The sequence below is a fragment of the Aricia agestis genome, chromosome 5 (assembly GCF_905147365.1).
Source record: "Aricia agestis chromosome 5, ilAriAges1.1, whole genome shotgun sequence".
Lineage (NCBI taxonomy): Eukaryota > Metazoa > Arthropoda > Insecta > Lepidoptera > Lycaenidae > Aricia > Aricia agestis.
In genome coordinates, this window is record NC_056410.1 from 2856272 (window position 1) to 2877398 (window position 21127).

A 21127-nucleotide genomic window follows, 5' to 3' on the forward strand; every position below is an offset into this window, starting at 1 on the left:
AATATAATATACTATGTGTGTTGTTTACTTTCAATGTAAGGACTGATTTACCAGATAGATTTTACCTGAGTAATAAATAAGTAACTTTATAATGTGTTAAGTGTATATTATTTACCCCTATAAGAACCTCATGTCATAACATATCCGACGAATAAAAAATCATTCCAAAAGAAAATGTGTATCTACTTTTCAATCGTCACCTTTTTTTTGCCAATTAAAATATATGATACCTAATTTGAAATACAAATCTATCAAAGTTGCATATTATTTATTTCTTATAGAAACTCAGGTAAAATAACTCGAACGGACTTAACTATCGATAGCAAAATACTATACTATCGATAGTAAAATATACATCACTAGCACACGCACACATTGACAGATCAAAAATGGTCACGCATTTTCGAGTTGTCAGGTGGTCTTTACGACAGTATATATTAAGTCTATGGTTTTGATAGTATTTTATTGTCCCTTCTTCAATTTGACATATGGTCGTCATTGGTCATTGTCTTATTCTTCTTTTATAAATGGCCGACTCGGTGAGTTGCCAATGTCAGAGTGGCTCGAAAGACTTTGCTCTAATGTAGTGAAGGTCTGGTGAAGTAACAAGTGTACGGTTACAAAACAAAATTACATAATTACAGGAGTTGATAGACCTAAAACTTAGTAACATACGAGTAGAATATCATTGCCTAAAACAAACACAAACACAAATGTTAGTAGAGTCATCACAATCTAATATTGTTATCACGAATATATGTACACAAAATTTCAATAAAAGGGGTATTTACATGAGATAAAACCGATTTAAAATTTATAGGGCGCGGAATGGAATTGGGAAGACAGTCATATAAGGACGATTGGTTTCTAGGGCAAGAAAAGAAGATGTGATCTGAGGTATCCTCATCTAGACCACACTCACAGAGAGAATGATCCTTGACCCTAATTTTAGCAAGGAAGACGTCTGGTGAGCAGCAATGACCAAGTCTAACACGGCAGATTGTCGAGCATATTGGTTTGCTACACTGTGAATATCTAAAGAACCAAGGTCTTACTGGTACACTACTTTCAATATCATGGTAGTGCTTGCCTTTGATCATTGTCAAGTCGCACTCACAGATTATTACGCCAATGGGTCGTTTTTTTTTTTATCTCCACCAGACGGCGGCGAGACGCAAGAAACTTAAAAAACACTGGAAATTGCACTCCAACGGCCTGTCCCACTCGCGCGCTTAGGTATCGAACTTTAAGTACCCCTTTAAAGGGGCAGATCACAAGGGACTCACAAGCGAGCGGTGACGCGCGCGCAAGATTTTTTCGTCGCATTATATATCTACGTACTGATTTAACCGCTGTGACAGAATCGTTATTAATCTGATAAATATGAACAATTGAAAAAAGTCAAAGATCTATTTCAATAAAGTAATTTAAGAAATTACAAACAAACAGCAGTCCTGCAGTGAATGGGCCTCACTGACGGAAACACCGAGTGTGAACCAATCAGTGAAGCCCTTTTATATAGGTATATAAGCGTCAAAAGCGTGGAATGTTATGTCTTACTTACTAGGACATAACAAAGGAGTCGGTCCGCATATTTCATGTAATAAAAGTGTTATTAAAGGTTTTTAGTGAACATTTAATGCTAGATATTGTTGAGTTTTGTGGTTCCGCTAATGAGGGATTTTAATTTATATTTTTTAATTTTAATTTTAACAATCTTAACTAGATGGCGTAAGGATAGACACTTCAAGATTTTCTATTGGTTCCTCACCGATCTGAAATTATCTGCAGTTTGGCATCACTGACTACATATGGGTTGTGTTTCCAAAAAATATTAAGGTGCTGTCAAGTGTGACATAAATCAAAATATCTTAAACCTAAGCGATCATTGGCCTAAGCTATTCCAGTAAAGCCATGGTTTTTTAAATTCAAAAAGGCAAGCAAAACAGTGTGTTCAACAATTTGTCGCATGAGGCTAGGACACTGCTGCACGCCTGTTTTCTTAGCAAAGATTAGGATCCGAGATAGCTCCTTATGTGAATGCGGCCTAGACGAGGGCACTCTAGACCATATTTTTTTCTCTTGCCCAAGATACCAACCTTCCTTATACGATTTCCTTCCCCCTACTATTCCTCGCCCTATCAATTTTACTTCAGTTCTGTCCTCTGTAAATACTCCCTTAGTTGAAACTTTATGTTCATACATTTATACTAACAGTATTAAATTGTAAGGTGTATAGGACTAACCCTAGATTTTTCAACAGTCACCGTACGCGTCTCATCATACCGTAACCTTGTTTCTTCATAAAGCCATCTCATAAAGTAAAGTCTTTGCCAAAACACCCTGATACTGGCAACTCACAACGGAGCCATTAATAAAAAAGAAGAAGATCATTGGCCTAAGCGATTAGGCCAGTATACTGGTAATAGTTTAGGAACACACTAACATATAAGATTTCAAATAATTTGACATAGCTTAGAAACTTATTATTATTTATTTGTTTACTTTGGAATATTTCGTGGTTTTGTCGCAATTTTAATTTGTTCAATTAGTTGCGTACAACACGTCGTATGGATTGAAAGTAATTTGTTTTATAGAGTATAAGAAGTCCTTGAGACACATTTATCTTGAGATATAATAGATTTTCTGTAATATTCAAATTATCGTGAAGTGTACGAGTGAATTATTCAGTCTCCCTCGGTAAGGCCGTCTGGAGGAGAACTGAATGAATACTATAATACTCTGAGAACTGTTCTCAGCACAGATTACTAGTATATATTTGTAGGTTCTCAGAGTATTATAGTATTCATTCAGTTCTCCTTGCTAGGGATGTGAAAAAAATAATCGATTATGAAAAAAATCAAATAAAATTGGATTTTTCTTTATTAAAAATCGATTTTCATACGCGATTTTTTTGTTAAAAATAATCGATTAATAATCGATTATTTTATAGTCATGCAAAATCCGACATTACGTTTGGAGTTTGGACTTTTAGCTCGGAGTCGGAGGCTCGGAGCCCCTAACGCGAACTGCCACAGTAGAAAGTATCATACTATCATAGCTCCATAATATTACATTTACTCCATCTGTACATCTATGATGGCGTTCCTTCTGTGCTTTTGAAACAGTTTAGTTGATTCATTTTAATTTTCAATTCAGTAGAATCTAGATGGAGTTCGTCGATGAGAAATTTTCTTAATTTTTCAATTCGATTGTCAACCAGTTTTTTATTTTAATAACTAGATGGCGTAAACTCGGCAAAATAATGTTAAACTTGATACATGATTACAAAAAATAAAATTCAATGAAAATCAAATTATTCAACTAAATAAAAAAAAATTAAAATCTGTAGATAAGTAAAGAAGCCGAATAGTTGGTACTTGGTAATATAATGTTTCTTTTTAGGGTTCCGTAGCCAAGTGACCAAAACGGAACCTTTATAGATTTGTCATGTCTGTCTGTCTGTCCGTCCATCCGTATGTGACAGCGACTTCTAACCTGAATAGTTTGCGAGAGAGACTCTTCCAAAGTGGTAAAATGTGTGCCCTCCCTTTAACTTCTAAAGTAGGGGCATGATAATTCTAAAAAAAATATATGATGTACATTAATAGGAAACCTTAATTTAACTTTCATAATCATTAAATCAACTGAAATATAAAAATAAATCGAAAACCTTTTAATTTCATCATAGAAATAAACCTTATTGCAGAACCCTTCCTGAGCGAGTCTAACTCGCCGGTTTTTATTATTTGATTGAAACAGGTGTTTAAAATATTGAATGTTTATTTTTTTATTAAGTTTATAACCAACAAGGTAATTAAAATACCAACTTTTTTATTTGATTAAATTAATAGGTATATTAAGTTAAGAAGATATTAATATTTTGTTTGTTAATTATTACCAATTTTAAGAAGGTACCTATTTTGTTTTGTTGATGTTATAGTGCAGCCGATTCAGGCGGTCTATGTTGTAGATGGGCTCATCTATACTATCTATACTTCTATACTAATATTATAAAGAGGTAAACTTTGTTTGTTTGTTTGTTTGTTTAATTGTAATGAATAGGCTCAAAAACTACTGGACCGATTTCAAAAATTCTTTCACCATTCGAAAGCTACATTATTTACGAGTAACATAGGCTACTTATTATTTTGGAAAATATAGGGTTCCGTAAGATATTTCAGTTTTTCGGAAACAACCAGAAAATTTACTTATTTTGCATACGCTGCCTAAGCTATAAAAGATAGAACTTTACAATGTTCTAAGTAAATGTAGATCTTATAAATATCTACTTCTTCTTCTTCTTGAAAATGGCTCCTTGGTGAGTTGCCAATGTCAGAGTGAATGGCGAGACTCTGTGTTGAAGAAGGTCTAATGACTAAACAAGTATATCTACAAAAATGTCCGCGAAACACTATACATATCTGTCAAGTGTCAAGTCAGTCAAGATGTCAAGTGAGGCACAAGTCACAACAACCATTTTTTAATTTAAAAATCTTGATTTTTTTTTGGACAATATTTAAACGGATTTATTTTACTCATGCTAATAATCCTTATCAAAATAAATTATTTCATCACTAAGTACAGTTTATGTAGAATATATTTGGTCTGTAAATGATTAAAATTTGACGTTTGGTTTAGAAGTTATGGCGAAATTAAAATATTGCGATTTACGCCCGTTTCGAAGTGGGCACTACCAATGCAGGGATGCGCTCGCGGGAAGGGTATCACTATACATCTATACTAATATTATAAAGCGGAAGAGTTTGTTAGTTAGTTTGTTTGTTTGTTTGTTTGAACGCGCTAATCTCAGGAACTACTGGTCCGATTTAAAAAAATCTTTCAGTTATAGATAGTCCATTTATCGAGGAAGGCTATAGGCTATATTTTATCACGCTAAGACTAATAGAAACGAGGAAATAGAGGAAAATGGAAAATGGAATGGAAAAAACGGGGGAAAATTATTTGAAAGGGCTTATTTGGACGCGCTAATCTCAGGAACTACTGGTCCGATTTGAAAAATTCTTTCAGTGTTAGATAGCTCAGTTATCGAGAAAGACAATAAGCTACATATTTTTATCACGCTAATACTAATAGGAGCGAAGAAATAGAGGAAAATGTGGTAAAAACGGGGGAAAAAGTATTTCAATGTTAGATAGCCCATTTATCGAGGAAGGCTATAGGCTATATTTTATCACGCTTAGACTAATAAAAGCTAAGAAATAGAGGAAAGTATGAAAAAAACGGGGGAAATTATTTGAAAGGGCTTATATGAACGCGCTAATCTTAGGAAGTACTGGTCCGATTTGAAAAATTCTTTCAGTGTTAGATAGCCCATTTATCGAGGATGGCTATAGGCTATATTTTATCACGCTAAGACTAATAGGAGAATGTGGAAAAAACGGGGAAAATTATTTGAAAGGGCTCATCTCACGAACTACTGGAGCAATTTTTCTGTTATTTTTCACAAACTTATCTGTATTCTGTAAGTAAGTAGACCACGTGAAGGATTATAGGCTATTTTGTGTGGACTAATTTGTCTGTGAAATATCTAATTTACGCGGGTGAAGCCGCGCGGTCACAACATCACGCGTAAATGGCTGGACCCATTTTGCTGAAATTTGGTATAAATATAAGTACTTTAAGTCCCGAAAAAGAACATAGGATACATTTTGTCCCGGAAAAATGCACGGTTACTGCGCAATATATGATTTGCGCGTAAACTATTCAATCTATTTTGATGGAATTTGGCATGGAGATACTTTGAGTCTCGGGAAAGGACAAGGAATACTAATTTTGTCCCGGAATATGTACGGTTCCCGCACAATAAACTTTTATGATTATCGCCTAAACTATTCAATGTATTTTGATGAAATTTGGCATGGAGATTGGAGATACTGATTTGAATCTGGGACAAGGAATGTTTTTTGTCCCGGGAAAATGTGCAGTTCCCACACAATATACTTTTCTGATTTGCGCGTAAACGATTCAATCGATGTACGGGAACAACTATTAAAACTAAAGTCCACGCGGACGAAGTCGCGGGCAACAGCTAGTTTATTAATAAGCCGCCTTCCGCGCGGCATCGCCAGCGTAATTTAGGAATGTCACGGAAACCGTACATTTTTCCGCAAAAAAGAAACCTATGTCCTTTCACGTGGTCTATTCTTCATTTCAATAATGTACCAAGTATTGTACACATTGAAAAGGTCTACAGAAAACTCCGCGATGGTAAATATACGTTTAAGGATATCTCACAATAATATTTTTTTGTCATCTACTTTTAACTTCAAATAATGGTTAATTTTCGAAGCGATTTTTTAATGAAATAAACGAGCAAACGGGTCACCTGATGGAAAGCAACTTCCGTCGCCAATGGACACTCGCAGTATCAGAAGAGCTGCAGGTGCGTTGCCGGCCTTTTAAGAGGGAATAGGTTAATGGGGAGGGTAGGGATGGGAAGGGAAGGGAATAGGGGAGGGTAGGGAAGGGATTAGGGTAGGGGATTGGGCCTCCGGCAAACTCACTCACTCGGCGAAACACAGCGCAAGCGCTGTTTCACGCCGGTTTTCTGTGAGAACGTGGTATTTCTCCAGTCGAGCCGGCCCATTCGTGATGAAGCATGGCTCTGCCACGTATAAACCAATACGGCAATAATCCTTATTTAATCAAATACTTTAAATACATTATTATTGATTATGGCCCTTTACAGCATAATATTATGATTTAAATACTTAAATAAATATTTTCGAAGATATAACAGATTAAAAAATTGCGGAACGTAGCTTTTGCGGCAGCAGGTACCGACCAATGCGGGCCACGGGTAGTAATGAATATAAGTTATTTGAAATCAAAACTGCTGAATCGATTTTAATAATTTTTTTAGTGACATAGGCTATAATATATTTTATACCCGTGCGAAGCCGGGGCGGGTCGCTAGTAAGTAATAATGTTATTTATGTTTTGAAGTGTGTAACAAAAATAAGTGATAATACTTTAGGGTGTGTACGTGTTCCTTGTAGAGAGTTCACTGTGAAACAGACCCGGATCTACGTTTTAAAAAGGGGGGAGCAAAAAATGCCAATTTGCCACCCTCCAAGCAAAAATAGGTAATAATTTTCATGGTCACATAGGTTTTAACCGCAGAACGAGTTCTACGGAACTTTGTTGAATTGAATTGGCGGTGGTGAGAAGCCACGCCGAGGTCCCTGATGACAAGGGACGCCTCCAAGTCTTTTAACAATAGATAGAATTCTGCGAAACAACGTTGACGGGGTAGCGCGGTGGGCCACCGGTGGCGCACGCGGCGGTGAAGAAAGCGGCAAAAGATTGGGAGGTGGCCTCCGACCGCCCTCCAATCTTTGCCGCCCGGGGCAAGTGCACCCTCTCGCCCCCCCCCCCTAGATCCGGGCCTGCTGTGAAAGTAGCAGCGCTGAAAGACGAGTGTTTTTTTCAGTTTTGTATGGGAAAACTCGTGACGCTCGGGCTCTTGCCCATACAAAAGTAAAAAAAAAAATCATCTTTTAGCGCTGCTACTTTCACAGTGAACTCTCTACAAGGAAACACGTACACACCCTAAAGTATTATCACTTATTTTTGTTACACACTGTAGATATGTATGTCTTCTTATGCCAGTATTTCTTAGAAAATGATTAGGTACCTATTTATTATTGAAGAAAAGACTGGTTTGCTTTAATTAAGTTTAATTGAGAGTTAGAGTAAGAGTGATTATAAAATAAAAATGAATAAACAAGGGTTTATTTTATTACAGTTCCCTAGTATAGTATATATTAACGAGAAAACATAATAAATGTAAAATAAACGCCATATAAGTAGGTACGTTTATTTTAAAACTATTTAAAAAATTTGCAAAAAATTGATTTATATTAAAAAATCGATTATTTTCTTAAAAAAAACGATTATTTATTAATCGATTTTTTTAAACTTCAAAAAAATCGATTATTTAAAAATCGATTTTTTATCTGCAAAGTCACATCCCTACTCCTTGCTAGTGTCTCTGTTTCAGTTGTTGCTATTAATGAAAATGCAAGGTATAAGGGCATAACAAAACTAAGTGATAATACTTTAGGGTGTGAATGTGTCCCTGACCCTTATGTAGAGTGCACTGTAAAAGTAGCAGCGCTGAAAGAGCATTTTTTTGTGATTTGTATGGGCAAGCGCCCGAGTGTCATGATTCATGAATTTTTCCATTAGGTGAAGAAAAAGTTAAAAGTTACTCTTACTGTGTTGCTACTTTCAGAGTGAACTCTATAGGGAACCCATACACACCTACACCCTTTATAATTTAGTTTTTTTACACCTTGTAAAATTTGGACCAGTAGTAACTAGGCCATGTTGAGATGCCCTAGTTATTATTGGACTTATTGGACCTTAGTCCTTAGTCAGCTAGTTAGATCCATAGTTCAGTCAAGCTTAAGAGCTCACCTGACTCTAAAAATCAAACATCGTCCTTCTCTCTTCACACTCACGCCCGTCTTTCATATGCCAGGTGAAAAAGGACGACGCGGAATCATCGCCGAGTTAGTTTTACTTGAATAAAAGTCGAACTATAATGATTATGAAAAAAGTGTTTTGAGCAAATTTAGGTTTTATCAATACCTTTTTAGATATTAAAAAATATTAAAGAAAAGACAGCAAACTTCGAAGATCCAAGCAAAAATGTGTCTAAAACAAGGTTTTTTGTAAAAAAGAAACTATCGAGCATTTTTTGAGTAATCGTGTTTTCGTCTTGAGCATTTAATCTTTATGAACTGAAGTTACTTGTGTCAAAAAATCAGTTTTCTAGACCTTACAGATTTTGAGATCTAGGTTAATGTATGTAGTCAAGTTAGGGTCATATGGGCTCTTAAACTAGCCAGCATTAGAGACTTTAATGCTAGTTTAGCTAGCTATTTTTAGTTAGACTGATGTTAGAGTGAAGCAGAAGAAATCTGTGCAAAGGATTTTCTTGTAAGAATAATTAAAACAATAAATGGTTACTTCTGTTATCTGCATTTAAAATGGTATGTGCTGCCTGATTACTATAATATAGTAATCAAAATGTACCAACTTTTTATTTGAATTAGTCAATTGTAAAAGTAAAAAAAAAAAACACTACACACATGATGTAACATAAAAACCGCATATGGGCTTTAGTGTTATATTAATTTTATGTATTTTATTTTAGAAACTTTTTTATATTGTAGTTAATTGTAGTTAATAATTATTGAATTTATTTTGAGATTTTGTATTTTAATTGGTTGCTTTAATTTTGGTTAAATTTGTAGATTGTATTTTATTTATTTACTAATTGTTGTTTCATTAAACATAAAGAATTACAAATGTATAATGTACCATATCCACATAATATATATGGGCAGATTTTCCTATTACTTACTTTGAAATTTTACTGCTGCACTCAGAGTGGATCATTAATTACTTAAATGTAATTAATTCAAAATTTTGACATAAGTCTCATACATTATCTGTCAAACTCTTCATTAAATTGAAGGTTAATCACAATCAAATGTCTCTGTGTATGGCAGTAAGTTCTTACATAATACCTCTGAATACCTGCACAACATGATGTTTCAAAGAGATGTTGCATAACGCATAACATACACTAGAAAAATAGTAATAAATGTGAATCATACAACCTTGAGCAACACCTTTTATGGTGTTGAGGTTGTTTGTTTTATAATTTATTGTTTTGTGTGACAAGTATGTTACAAGAGACATAACTTCAAATTGAAATTGGTTGCACATTCATTGTAATATAAAATTACAATCTTTAGAAAACAACAATATTATTATGTTCTTAATGATTAGAAATGAACATAAATACTGGAGGTTTATAAATTATTATATTATAATCTTGTCAGATATTATTTGACAAGATAATGTTGTTATTTTCTGACAAATAACTGCAACAGTATTGCAGAAACCTTTTAGTCTATACTCTATAGATTCTACAGTTTGGGAACCCCAAGAAAATGATATCATTAGACATTATGCAATCAGAACTCAGAGTAGAACTAATATATATTTATTTAACCAATACATTGCCTTGTGTGAAGATAATACTTATCTGATAGTTTGTGTTGAATGATAATAATGTACAGTAGTGTGTTTGAGTAACTACAACATAACACCTTGCAGTCGTGTTTATTCTCAAAAATTTGTACATGAAATGTCATTATAAGACGAATTAACATTGAAATATATACTGTAAGAAATACATTCTTATTTATATTTTGTTTTCCAAAAAATACATTTTTATTTACTTAGTTATTAGTTAGTCTTTGGGGTTGCTGAGCAAGTAATCAAAAAAAACATAATATATAAGAATTATGTGTATATATGAAAATGTGGGAGTAGAGTTTAAAACCACCATAACTAAAATTACTTAATAGTTCTGATTGAAACTTTTTTTCAGGTTCTGGAAACCTTAAAAGTTCTTCTATGAATGAAACAAACGCGATGGATCCAGGGTACTTTGATATACCTAGAGAGGAACACCCTTATGTGAAAGCTAATGTATTTTCCAAACTAAGCTTTTGGTAATTACTTTTGTATATTTATTTTTAAGTATAAAAATATACAATGTGTCCCAGCACCGGTGTTCGATCCTTTAATGTTATGATGTATTGCATATTATTTTATTGACAAATTGGCTCTCAATTTTTTTTCTCTAACATTGGCCTTTGCCCAGCAGTGGGCCAATAATAATAATAATAATAACATTAGAAAGAAAAAATCTCTGGCCCTCATACTAATCTGACTAATACTTCATAAGAAACTCATTATAACTTCTAAACTTTCTGACTTAGAGCATACATAGGGACACATTGTATAGACTTTACATTTAGTACTTAGCATCTTAAATTTTAGTCTGATTTCATTGTTAAAAATACTATCTCTATTGCAAGAACTGAGTCAAAGATTTCATCCAAACATTATCATTTATATATTAATGTATTATTATTCAAAAGTGTGCTATAATGTGCAGGTACACAAGGCCTCTCTTTATAAAGGGACGAAATGGAGATCTCAGCATGTCAGATGTATACAGGTAAATAGTTGTTGACAGAAATTAACTCAATATATTATGTTGAGTTTATTCATTTACTTAGTTTACCCTGATTGCAAGGCGCCAATGATAAATTGGAAACAATATCTCACATAAAATCGTATGTCTCAAAGATAATGTTTTATTTTATTTTCGTAGATGTCTGCCGGATCATCGCGGCGTACTACAGGGAGATTCGTTGGGCGCCATCTGGAGACGAGAGGTGGATAGCAAAGGTGAGCTCGTATATTAAATGCTGCTGCTATGTAGTTCTTGCTTGCAACTTTCAGGCAGTAATTCATTTATCACACGGATGCCGTACACGTTTGCCATGATAAAACTATCCTATACCCTTTGCCGCCATTCAAGATCTTCGTACCAAAAATCTAAATCGGTTCAGTAATTAGAGCATGAATAATTGACAGACACACACGCATTTGCAACATGCCTGGTGAGACATGTTCAATACTGAAGGAGAGTACTCTGTAGTCGATTCTCATTATAATTGACTAATAAAATTAGGTACTGAATTTTTTTACGAATTTCCATTTAAATAAATGAATCATGGACACTAAGTAAATTACGCGACTAGGCATACCGGCGCGGCGGCGTGCGCCATAAAAGAAACACCGCGCCGCTACCCTTCCGTCCGCGGTGTCCATGCTAAATTTACTCAGTGATCAATTGATATTATTTTTTATATTTTTTTTTCATTTTTTTTTATGAAATAAGGGGGCAAACGTGCAAACGGGTCACCTGATGGAAAGCAACATCCGTCGCCCATGGACACTCGCAGCATCAGAAGAGCTGCAAGTCCGTTGCCGGCCTTTTAAGAGGGAATAGGGTAATAGGAGAGGGAAGGGAAGGGAATAGGGGAGGACAGGGAAGGGAATAGGGTAGGGGATTGGGCCACCGGTAAACTCACTCACTCGGCGAAACACAGCGCAAGCGCTGTTTCACGCCGGTTTTCTGTGAGAACATGGTATTTCTCCGGTCGAGCCGGCCCATTCGTGCCGTGCTCGTGAAGCATGGCTCTCCCAGTTTAAAATAGATGTTCATTTAGTAATAGATGAAAAAAAAATAATAATATCCAAATATCACGTCCTCGAGTATTGAACATGTCTCACCAGTCACGCAGTATAATATTAGTATGGATGCTCGTTCTCCGCGAGAGCAATATACGACCTTGAGGTTATAACTTATAACTTACTTGGTGACTACAGGAAAACAAAATTTTATGCTAATCAGTTACATAATTTAAGCGTAGCTCTTAAGCATAGTATTGTTTTAAATCTATTTATTAAAGGGGTTTTGCCGGTGACCCACTAATCATTAAAGCATGATTGTAATGAGGGTCTCGAACTCATGACAGATCGCAGCCTGAATTTAGGGTTACTAAGTTGAAAGCTAGTCATGCTTGATTGAGAGCGAGTAAAGTGACGAGACAGTGCTCTCGGCCAAGCACTATGTTTTATATGGAGGTGCTCGGCCGAGGGCACTGTCTCGCCGCTCGCCACTGCCACTCTACTCCTCTACTCGGTGGGTGTAATCAGGCCCTTAGGCCGGTATAAATAGTCAGTACTCAAGATGCATCTCGGTCTCAAGACGCGGTTCGGCTCTATGATTGGTCCGAATTTTGACAGCCAACCAATCACAGAGCCTGAACCGTGTCTTGAGACCGAGACGCATCTTGAGTACTGACTGTTTATACCGGCCCTAGAGTGGACTCGGTGTAATGTGCTTTAGTCAGGCTGAACTATAGTCGGTTTCGGCCATATCGGTACTATATATATCAGAATACATGTTATATCCTAGTCACAAGTGATAGTGCTTGTAGTAACGAGGTCAACGAGGTCTGACAACACACATAATATATTATTATAACAACTGTTAAAACAGAACAATAGCTGTAACTCAACAGTGTTTAATGTGTTTATAATTTATAGGTATATAATTATGTATGTCAATAATATTATTATAAGCATAGGATATTCGAAATGCAATATCGTGATATATTTAAACATATGATTTGCAGGAACAAACAAGAAACCCTCATTGCTACGGGCAATCATGAAGCTACATGGTTTCAAATATTTCATAGTTAATCTTATGTATTCAATACTGGACTCCTCGATCAGGTAGAATATTATTAACTTATAACTTTGTATAATTTTTTTACACGCCCTTTTCCTAACTAATTTAGACAAAATTTGACACCGACGCTAGCTACCAGCGTTAGGCGGTGACAAACCAATATAGTGACAAACCAGATTCCGACACTAGCTACCAGCGTTAGGTGGTGACAAACCAAATTAACTTATAACTTTGTATAATTTTTTTACACGCCCTTTTCCTAACTAATTTAGACAAAATTTGACACCGACGCTAGCTACCAGCGTTAGGCGGTGACAAACCAATATAGTGACAAACCAGATTCCGACACTAGCTACCAGCGTTAGGTGGTGACAAACCAATATAGTGATAAACCAGACACTGACACTAGCTACCAGCGTTAGGTGGTGACAAACCAATATAGTGACAAACCAGACACCGACACTAGCTACCAGCGTTAGGTGGTGAAAAACCAATATAGTGACAAACCAGACACCGAGACTAGCTACCAGCGTTAGGTGGTGACAAACCAATATAGTGACAAACCAGTTTCCGACTAGCTACCAGCGTTAGGTGGTGACAAACCAATATAGTGACAAACCAGATACCGACACTAGCTGCTACCAACGCAACGCTCGGTGGCGACAAACCAATATAGTGACAAACCACAATACATTTCCAGAAATAAACTCCATTGTGTCTCTTCTCACACTTTCTCGAAGGTCTAGTATTGTCTCGAAAAAGTGTGAGAGACCTATGATAGATCATAGGTCGGTCGTTTGACAGTGAATGAATTTCTCGAATGGTAAAATGAACTGTAATAGATGACGCCAGCAACTCCGTTGCGCCAAAATTCGTTAATCGTTCGGATACTGTATATTTACTGGGATAAAAATTATCATATTAAGTCCTTTCCCGAGAATCAAATTATCTCCATACCTTTCCAAATTGGTCGTTTGGACGTAAAGAGATAACAGACATGCGGACGGACACAGTCAGACAGACTTTCGCATTTATAATATTAGTATAGATGTTTTTTTGCGGCCCCTGCTATGGGACCTGTAGTTCCGAAGGGAAGAGACTTTGACAAGAAGATATATTGCTATGGTATTGCTTTGACAAGAATATATTTGCAGGCTATCCACACCATGGTGTCTCGAAGGCCTGATAAAATACTTTTCTGTGACCAACTCCGGGGTCGACACGTACGAGGCCTATCTGTACGCGGCCGGCGTTGTCGGGTATGTATATAGTTTTGGGGGATTGCCTCCGCTGCTGGCGCCGTTTTCCGAAGTTTGCCGAAGTCAGGCGATGTTTTCCGAATAGGCTGCCGGCGCCTATTCGGCAAACATCGCTTGTCAAATGAAAAGTACAAAATATAAAAAGGTCATAATGTGAGGATTCATATTTTAATAGTAGTGATGATGTTGATGATAAAATATGTATATTATGATCTGCATAGTCGCATAATACATATAAGCTGACTGAGTTGGCCTTTGGTCCTTTGAAGGAGAAAAAAGGTAGTAAAGCTAAGGTAGATGAAAATGCATCACAAAAAACCAAAATAAACACAGCCGAACATATAACCTCCACCTTTGGAACTCGGTTATGGAATCGAATAAGTATTTGAGATTATAATTATTTCTTTTTTAAATTTGTTTACTAGAACCTAGCATATTACGCATTTTCTCCGGTTACCATTTTAAGTGCTAGCGCAGGCAGCCGTTGTTTTATATCTCTGCTGCCGGCAGTTACTTATACCGCCGGTTCCCATTACTGATATTTTTGATAGCCGGCGCCGGCAGCGGAGGCACTCCCTAGTTTTGCTGGTGTTTGTTCTTAGCTGCATATATTGGTTTTTAGTTTTCGCTCCTTGCATGCTGCATGCAGTGGTTAATAATATTATGTTAATTGATATACGCATACTATATTATAGAATTAAAAAAATAATAATGAAAGAACGAGGAAGTTAAAAAAAAATTAAATATAAAAGGGACTAGCAGTACATAAGAACAATATTTCATTAACTTAACAGCAAAACACTAATTGCAAATCAAATCTTCTTGATTTAAAAGTCAAATGTGTCTCATGGACGGGTGTTTTATTTCCAGCTTCATGTTGGTGGCGGCGGGCATGAACCACTCGATGATATTGTTCGCGGTAGATATTAGCACCAAGGTTCAGATCGCATGTTGCTCGTTAGTCTATAGAAAGGTATGTGGGTAGTTGCAAATCTTTTTTGAAAATGTATGCTCTTGGTGGGATGATGGCTGGTCCAAACCGCGACACAAGTCACAAAATTCGAAATAATTGTCACAAAAAGCTTGTATGAAATTTTGTAGAAGTTCGAGCCATGGTCTGCTTTCCGTGAAATTGAGTCATCAGTAAAATGGCAAAAATCAAAATTATCAAGTATATGTGTGTGATGTTTCCATCAATTGGTGTTGTCATTTTCATCAATTGAATTCATTGGGATTTTGCTACGGGATTTTGTAATACTTTCAACAATAGAATTATTTCCATTTTCCATACTAGACAACACATACACTTTTAAGCCTATAGTATTCACGTATCCATATAGAATCCTTCAGTTTCTTTTAACCCATCAAGCCCCATAAGCTCACCGGTGAGCGAGACACAATAAGATAACAATAGATTTCCAAGAATCCACGATCGAAGGATTAAAATGTTTGGTCTCACTCACACACAGCTTCTCCGCCTCGACGTATCAGCGGGGGGCGTGGCCTGCGAGGGTCTAGCCGGTCACGTGGTCAACCTGCAGACCACCGACATCCAGAGGTTCCACCTGGCCAGCATACAGGCGGTGGACATGATCCGAGCACCGCTGGAGAGCATCGTCACAGTGTACCTCATGTACAGATATATTGGCGTCTCCACGTTTATAGGAGTGGCGTTTCTGATGCTGTTTATACCTTTACAAGGTCAGTTGGTGATAGCTTAATATCTAGTGAAAATATCACGCATAAAATTTTTCATATTGCATGAAATCTTTACTTTACGATTAGAATAATATTATGTTTCATTGTGTTCATTTTGTTAAAAAGTATATTGTACTTATTTATTTTGAAGAAATTCGCCAAAAGTATACAATAAAGCATTGGCTACTTTATATCGTGACAAAATGTACGGTATCAGCAGGATTTATATTTGCCTGATCGAAATAGATATTTTGATACTTGTTTCGTACTTTGCGTTGTGTTGCGCGAAACGAGATAGCAATATTATCGCTATCTCGTATCTATGCGATAGCGTTATTTTGCGAGTGAGTCAGGTTTCTTACAGACGAACGGCACTCGTCGATGGCTGTCGTTGACTTCCGTCGATCGCCATCGACACGTGCCTTCGACAAGTGTCGTTCCTGTGTAAAAAGCCTAACATGTCCACAGTTTGTCCTTACTTTCGCATTTCTACTGGTAGCCGGGCTAGCCCGGCTGATGTTGCGAGTGTCCATGGGCGACGGTAGTTGCTTTCCATCAGGTGACCCGCTGGCTCGTTTGCCCGCTTATTTTATAAAAAAATTTAGAGGTATCAAGAGATACCCGTATGGAACGAAGTTATAAAAATAAAAAAAAGAAGAGAGAGAGCTCTGGGAGACAGAGAGAAAAACACGCGCTATCGCACGGCTTACAACTAGGTAAAGCATTTTTGCTCTAGTTGTAATATACCGACACTTTTGTGTCATGTCGTTACAACTTTTCCCGTCTAGCGCGATAAGGAACTTCGTTCCAAAAAAACAACTGACGGATACTTTCAGGGTACCTGGGCAAGCTGACGAGCCGGCTGCGTCGTCAGATCGCCGCGCGCACTGACAACCGCATCCGGCTCATGAACGAGGTCATACAGAGCATAGAAACCATCAAGATGTACGTCTGGGAGAGTGCCTTCGCCGGCATCGTCGGGAAGGCCAGAAAGTAAGGCTTTAGGCCGTTATCATACTAACGGTTGGCAAGAGGATTTAGGGTGCAGCGTGCCCCCTTGCGCGTCCGCGACGTATTCGCTCCAAAGCTCCTCGCCAGTCGCTAGTATGATAAGACCCTTAGGACTGTTATGGTGAAGTCTCTCGTATAGATAGAAGAAGATTCTTATTAAAGTGCTCCGTTCTTAAATGTTGTATGTTTACAGGAAGGAAATGGGTTTCATAAAGAAGATGTCGTGGTTGCGAGCGGTGATGATATCGTGCGTGAAGCTCAACACCAAAGTGGCCATCTTCCTCAGCATCATCTCCTACATCTCCTTTGGGAACGAACTCACCGCCGCCAAGGTAACTGTAGTACAGTCACAACACTGACATATATCGTGCGTGAAGCTCAACACCTAAGTGGCCATTTTCCGCAGCATCATCTTCTACATCTCCTTCACTAAAGTGACCATCTTCTTCAGCAAAACTTTTAGTGCTCGCTCGCTCGCTCAAGGCATGGCAAGGAAAGACATGACGCGTGTGTGAAAGCGACGTAGCGTAGACTGGTTTTTGTCGCTAATAGTAAGGAGAATAAGGCGTCAGATGGCCCTAGCTACGTCATAATTCTATTTGTATATATTTCGACAAAATTGAGTAACTTACCCTACAATAAAACATAATAATTCCCAAGGTGTTTGTCATCTTCTCGTACTACGACATACTGAAGATGTCGCTAGTGGACAGCTTACCGCTGGGGATAGCTTCCACCATGGAGGCGCTGGTGGGCGTCAAGAGAGTACAGGAGTTCCTGCTGCTGCCCGAAGTGGACAACCAAGATGGCGTCGACTTGCTGACTATCGATCCGGAGAGAGAATCTAAGCGAGTCTTCGAGAAGATCGGCAACGGGTATGTACGGAATGGTCATACAAATTTATTTAAACAATAGACAATAATTGTGTTTACGTATCTTGAGACAGCAAGGCAACAGGCGTAAAATTGTCGAATAACAGTTGTCAAAAACTTGTTGCATTGCTGTCGCATGATACAAGATAACTTTCACGATCTACAACGGTCCCCAAACGTGGCTCGTTATGTCACTAAAATAATGTAGTACTTATGGGTTTCAGAACGCAAACGTATATTCAGTCAGAAGCCGTTGAGCACATGGAAACGAACGTGCTGGTGTCGTTCAAGCAGTTCACTGCACACTGGCGGACTGCTGACGAAAAAGCTGACAAAACTGTCGCCCTCAGTGACGTCAACTTAAATGTGAGTTTTTGTGAGGTTTTTGTGCATGGACCATGGTTACTTAAATGTTGTGGAGATTTTGTCCAACAGTATCTGGTTTGTGACCTTGAAACCATTTTTTCACTTACTATATTAAATAATGGCACTTTTAGTAAAGTAGATTGAACTTTACCTAATCTAAGAAATACGTTTTTTTTAATCAAGTGCCGGGTACGCACGCTTTCGTTCTTGGAGCTCGCGCGCGGTGCATAACTACAAAATATTGCGTGTTGCCCTTTTGCAACACGCAATTCTTTTGGCATTCATAAGTAAAACGTATTCTCAGATTCTCCCAGGCACTCTAACGGTCGTGATAGGCGCGGTGGGTTCGGGCAAGACGACGCTCCTGCACGCCATACTTCGGGAGTTGCCTCTAACCGCCGGCTATGTCGACATCGCCTGCGTCACATCATACGCTGCCCAGGACCCCTGGATCTTTGAAGGGACTGTATGTAGTTTTCTATATTATGAGCGAACTATAACTGTTTTTAAAATGAGTGATATTTTAAACTTCATGATTTTAACAGGTCCGCCAGAACATCCTGTTCGGTCAGGAGCTGGACCTGCGGCGCTACAAGGCGGTGGTGAAGTGCTGTCAGCTGCGGAGCGACCTGGAGTTGCTGCCGCACGGCGACCGCACGGTGGTGGGCGAGCGCGGCGCCTCGCTGTCGGGCGGCCAGCGCGCGCGCCTGTCGCTGGCGCGTTGCCTCTACCGCGCCGCCGACCTCTACCTGCTCGACGACCCGCTCGCCGCCGTCGACGCCAAGGTGCGTGCTGCACGCTGTGTGTGTGCGGGCGTGCACGCTCGCACACGCTCACAATGACGTGTCTGTGTGCAGGTGGCGCAGGCGCTGTACGAGGAGTGCGTGCGTGGGTTCCTGCGCGACCGCGCGGTGGTGCTGGTCACACATCACGTGCACTACGCGCGACAGGCTGACAATATCTGCGTGATGAGAAATGGGAGGGTAAGCTTATAAAAATGTATGACAGGAACAACCATGACAACACTTAGCCTTTATGACAACATTATAATTTGTAACCAATAGAGTACCAATGTTATACGTTACTAAAGAAAACAAAAAAATATATATTCATCTTGGCAGGTAGCAGCACAAGGCACGTATCAAGAATTAAAGGACTCAGTGCCGGAACTTCACGTCGAGAGCAACGCGATTGCAGAAGTTAAAGAGAAAGTTGAATACGAGAGACATGAGAGTATGGTCAGTATTTTTGATTTTACAAAGTGTTCTCAATTTTATGAGCCAATGTTGCATTTGCATATATAATTTACTGTTGCGGGAATAAGAAGCCTGAATTATCTTCGTATTTACCAAGTAGATTGTAGCGGAAATGTTTTTGGAAAATTTTAACATTTGCTGATGAGTAACGACTTTACTCTTCACGCGAATAGACTACAGAGTATAGATATAAGGGATATTTTTCCCTAACTTATGATTTGGAAATGTTGGAATTATTAACCTTCAAATAAACGACATGTGTTTCTCCTCCAAAACCAAAGTTTTTTATTCAATAATTTACATCTTAATTTTCACAATATTATTAATCTAGTAAACACTAAATTACACAAACTTACCTGAAAACCAAAGAAACGACATTTGAAGTTTATTGTTCAATAATTAACAATTCCTTTTACTTGAATCTTTAGTGAAATTATATCAGATCTAAAATGGCGAAATTTTACTTTTTTTCCTAATAGTCATAGACATGCCGGATATGATCTATAATAGATAACCTATTCAATAGTACCATAGTGGGTAAAACAGTTTACCTGCTTTACCGATATTTCCAAAACCCGCCAATATTCAAAATATGAATGAGATTACTTAAGAATTATCAATTAATCTATGTCGTTTCTTTACATAGATATTAAATACTGCCGTAATTACAGCACAAATTTGTTTAGAAATCTCTTTTCTTTCTAAATTAGGAGCTCACACGCAGAATTCACTCTCAAAGGTCCATGTCATCAGTGTCGCAACTGTCCTTCAGTATGGACCTAGAGAAAACGGAACTCAAATATGAAGGTAGGTACTTTTGTAGGTAGTTTTGTTGGTAAGGGAATTTTGTTCATACTTACTACGATAGCTCAGCGACCCAAAGTGGATTTTGGCCTCCGACACGAGTTTGCGCCACTTGTCGCGGTCTTGCGCAGTTTCTTGCCACTCTGTGACTTGAAGATCGCGCAGGTCCGATTCCACGACATCTAGCCACCGGTACCGTGGACGGCCGACAGGTCGTCGCCCGATCGGACGCCCAAGAAACGCCATTTTAGTGGCACGATCCTCTCCCATTCTTGCAACATGGCTGAGCCATCGGAGTCGCTGGGCTTTTGTTACGCCAATAATATTGGGCTCAGCCATGAGGTCTTCAACTTCGGCGTTAGTTCGGATTCTAGTTCCTCCGTCTCCTGTCTTCACCGGGCCCAAGATCTTGCGGAGGATTTTTCTTTCGGCTACCAGTAGTTTATTCTCTTCATCGAGTGTGAGCGTCCAGGTCTCGCATTCGTACATTAGTATTGGGCTTATTACAGACTTGTAAATGGCGTTCTTACTTTTTCTACTTAGGAGATTGGACGCTAACACTCCATGAAGTGCCGCGCTGCATCGTAAGGTAGCGAACTCACGGCGCGGTTTTTTCCCGCGCCCGCCGCGGTTGCGGGCCCGCAGCCTTCGTAGAATCCTGTTTTGTATGTAAAAAACGAAAGCAAAACTCACGGCGCT

General features: G+C 38.1%; 1 protein-coding gene across 1 annotated transcript in view; it reads left to right on the top strand.

The window, feature by feature from the left end:
- Positions 1-2543: 2543 nt before the first annotated feature.
- LOC121727044 (probable multidrug resistance-associated protein lethal(2)03659) overlaps positions 2544-21127 on the top strand; it is a 30121-nt gene continuing 11537 nt past the window's right edge. The window contains exons 1-17 of the mRNA XM_042114722.1: positions 2544-2581; positions 10436-10559; positions 11009-11071; positions 11228-11304; positions 13104-13206; positions 14317-14421; positions 15292-15394; positions 15891-16122; positions 16956-17112; positions 17324-17462; positions 17791-18005; positions 18227-18368; positions 18673-18834; positions 18914-19153; positions 19226-19351; positions 19490-19606; positions 20335-20431. Coding sequence (XP_041970656.1) covers positions 10462-10559; positions 11009-11071; positions 11228-11304; positions 13104-13206; positions 14317-14421; positions 15292-15394; positions 15891-16122; positions 16956-17112; positions 17324-17462; positions 17791-18005; positions 18227-18368; positions 18673-18834; positions 18914-19153; positions 19226-19351; positions 19490-19606; positions 20335-20431 — 2176 coding nt within the window. The 5' untranslated portion in view covers positions 2544-2581; positions 10436-10461. The remainder of the gene's footprint in view (positions 2582-10435; positions 10560-11008; positions 11072-11227; positions 11305-13103; positions 13207-14316; positions 14422-15291; positions 15395-15890; positions 16123-16955; positions 17113-17323; positions 17463-17790; positions 18006-18226; positions 18369-18672; positions 18835-18913; positions 19154-19225; positions 19352-19489; positions 19607-20334; positions 20432-21127) is intronic.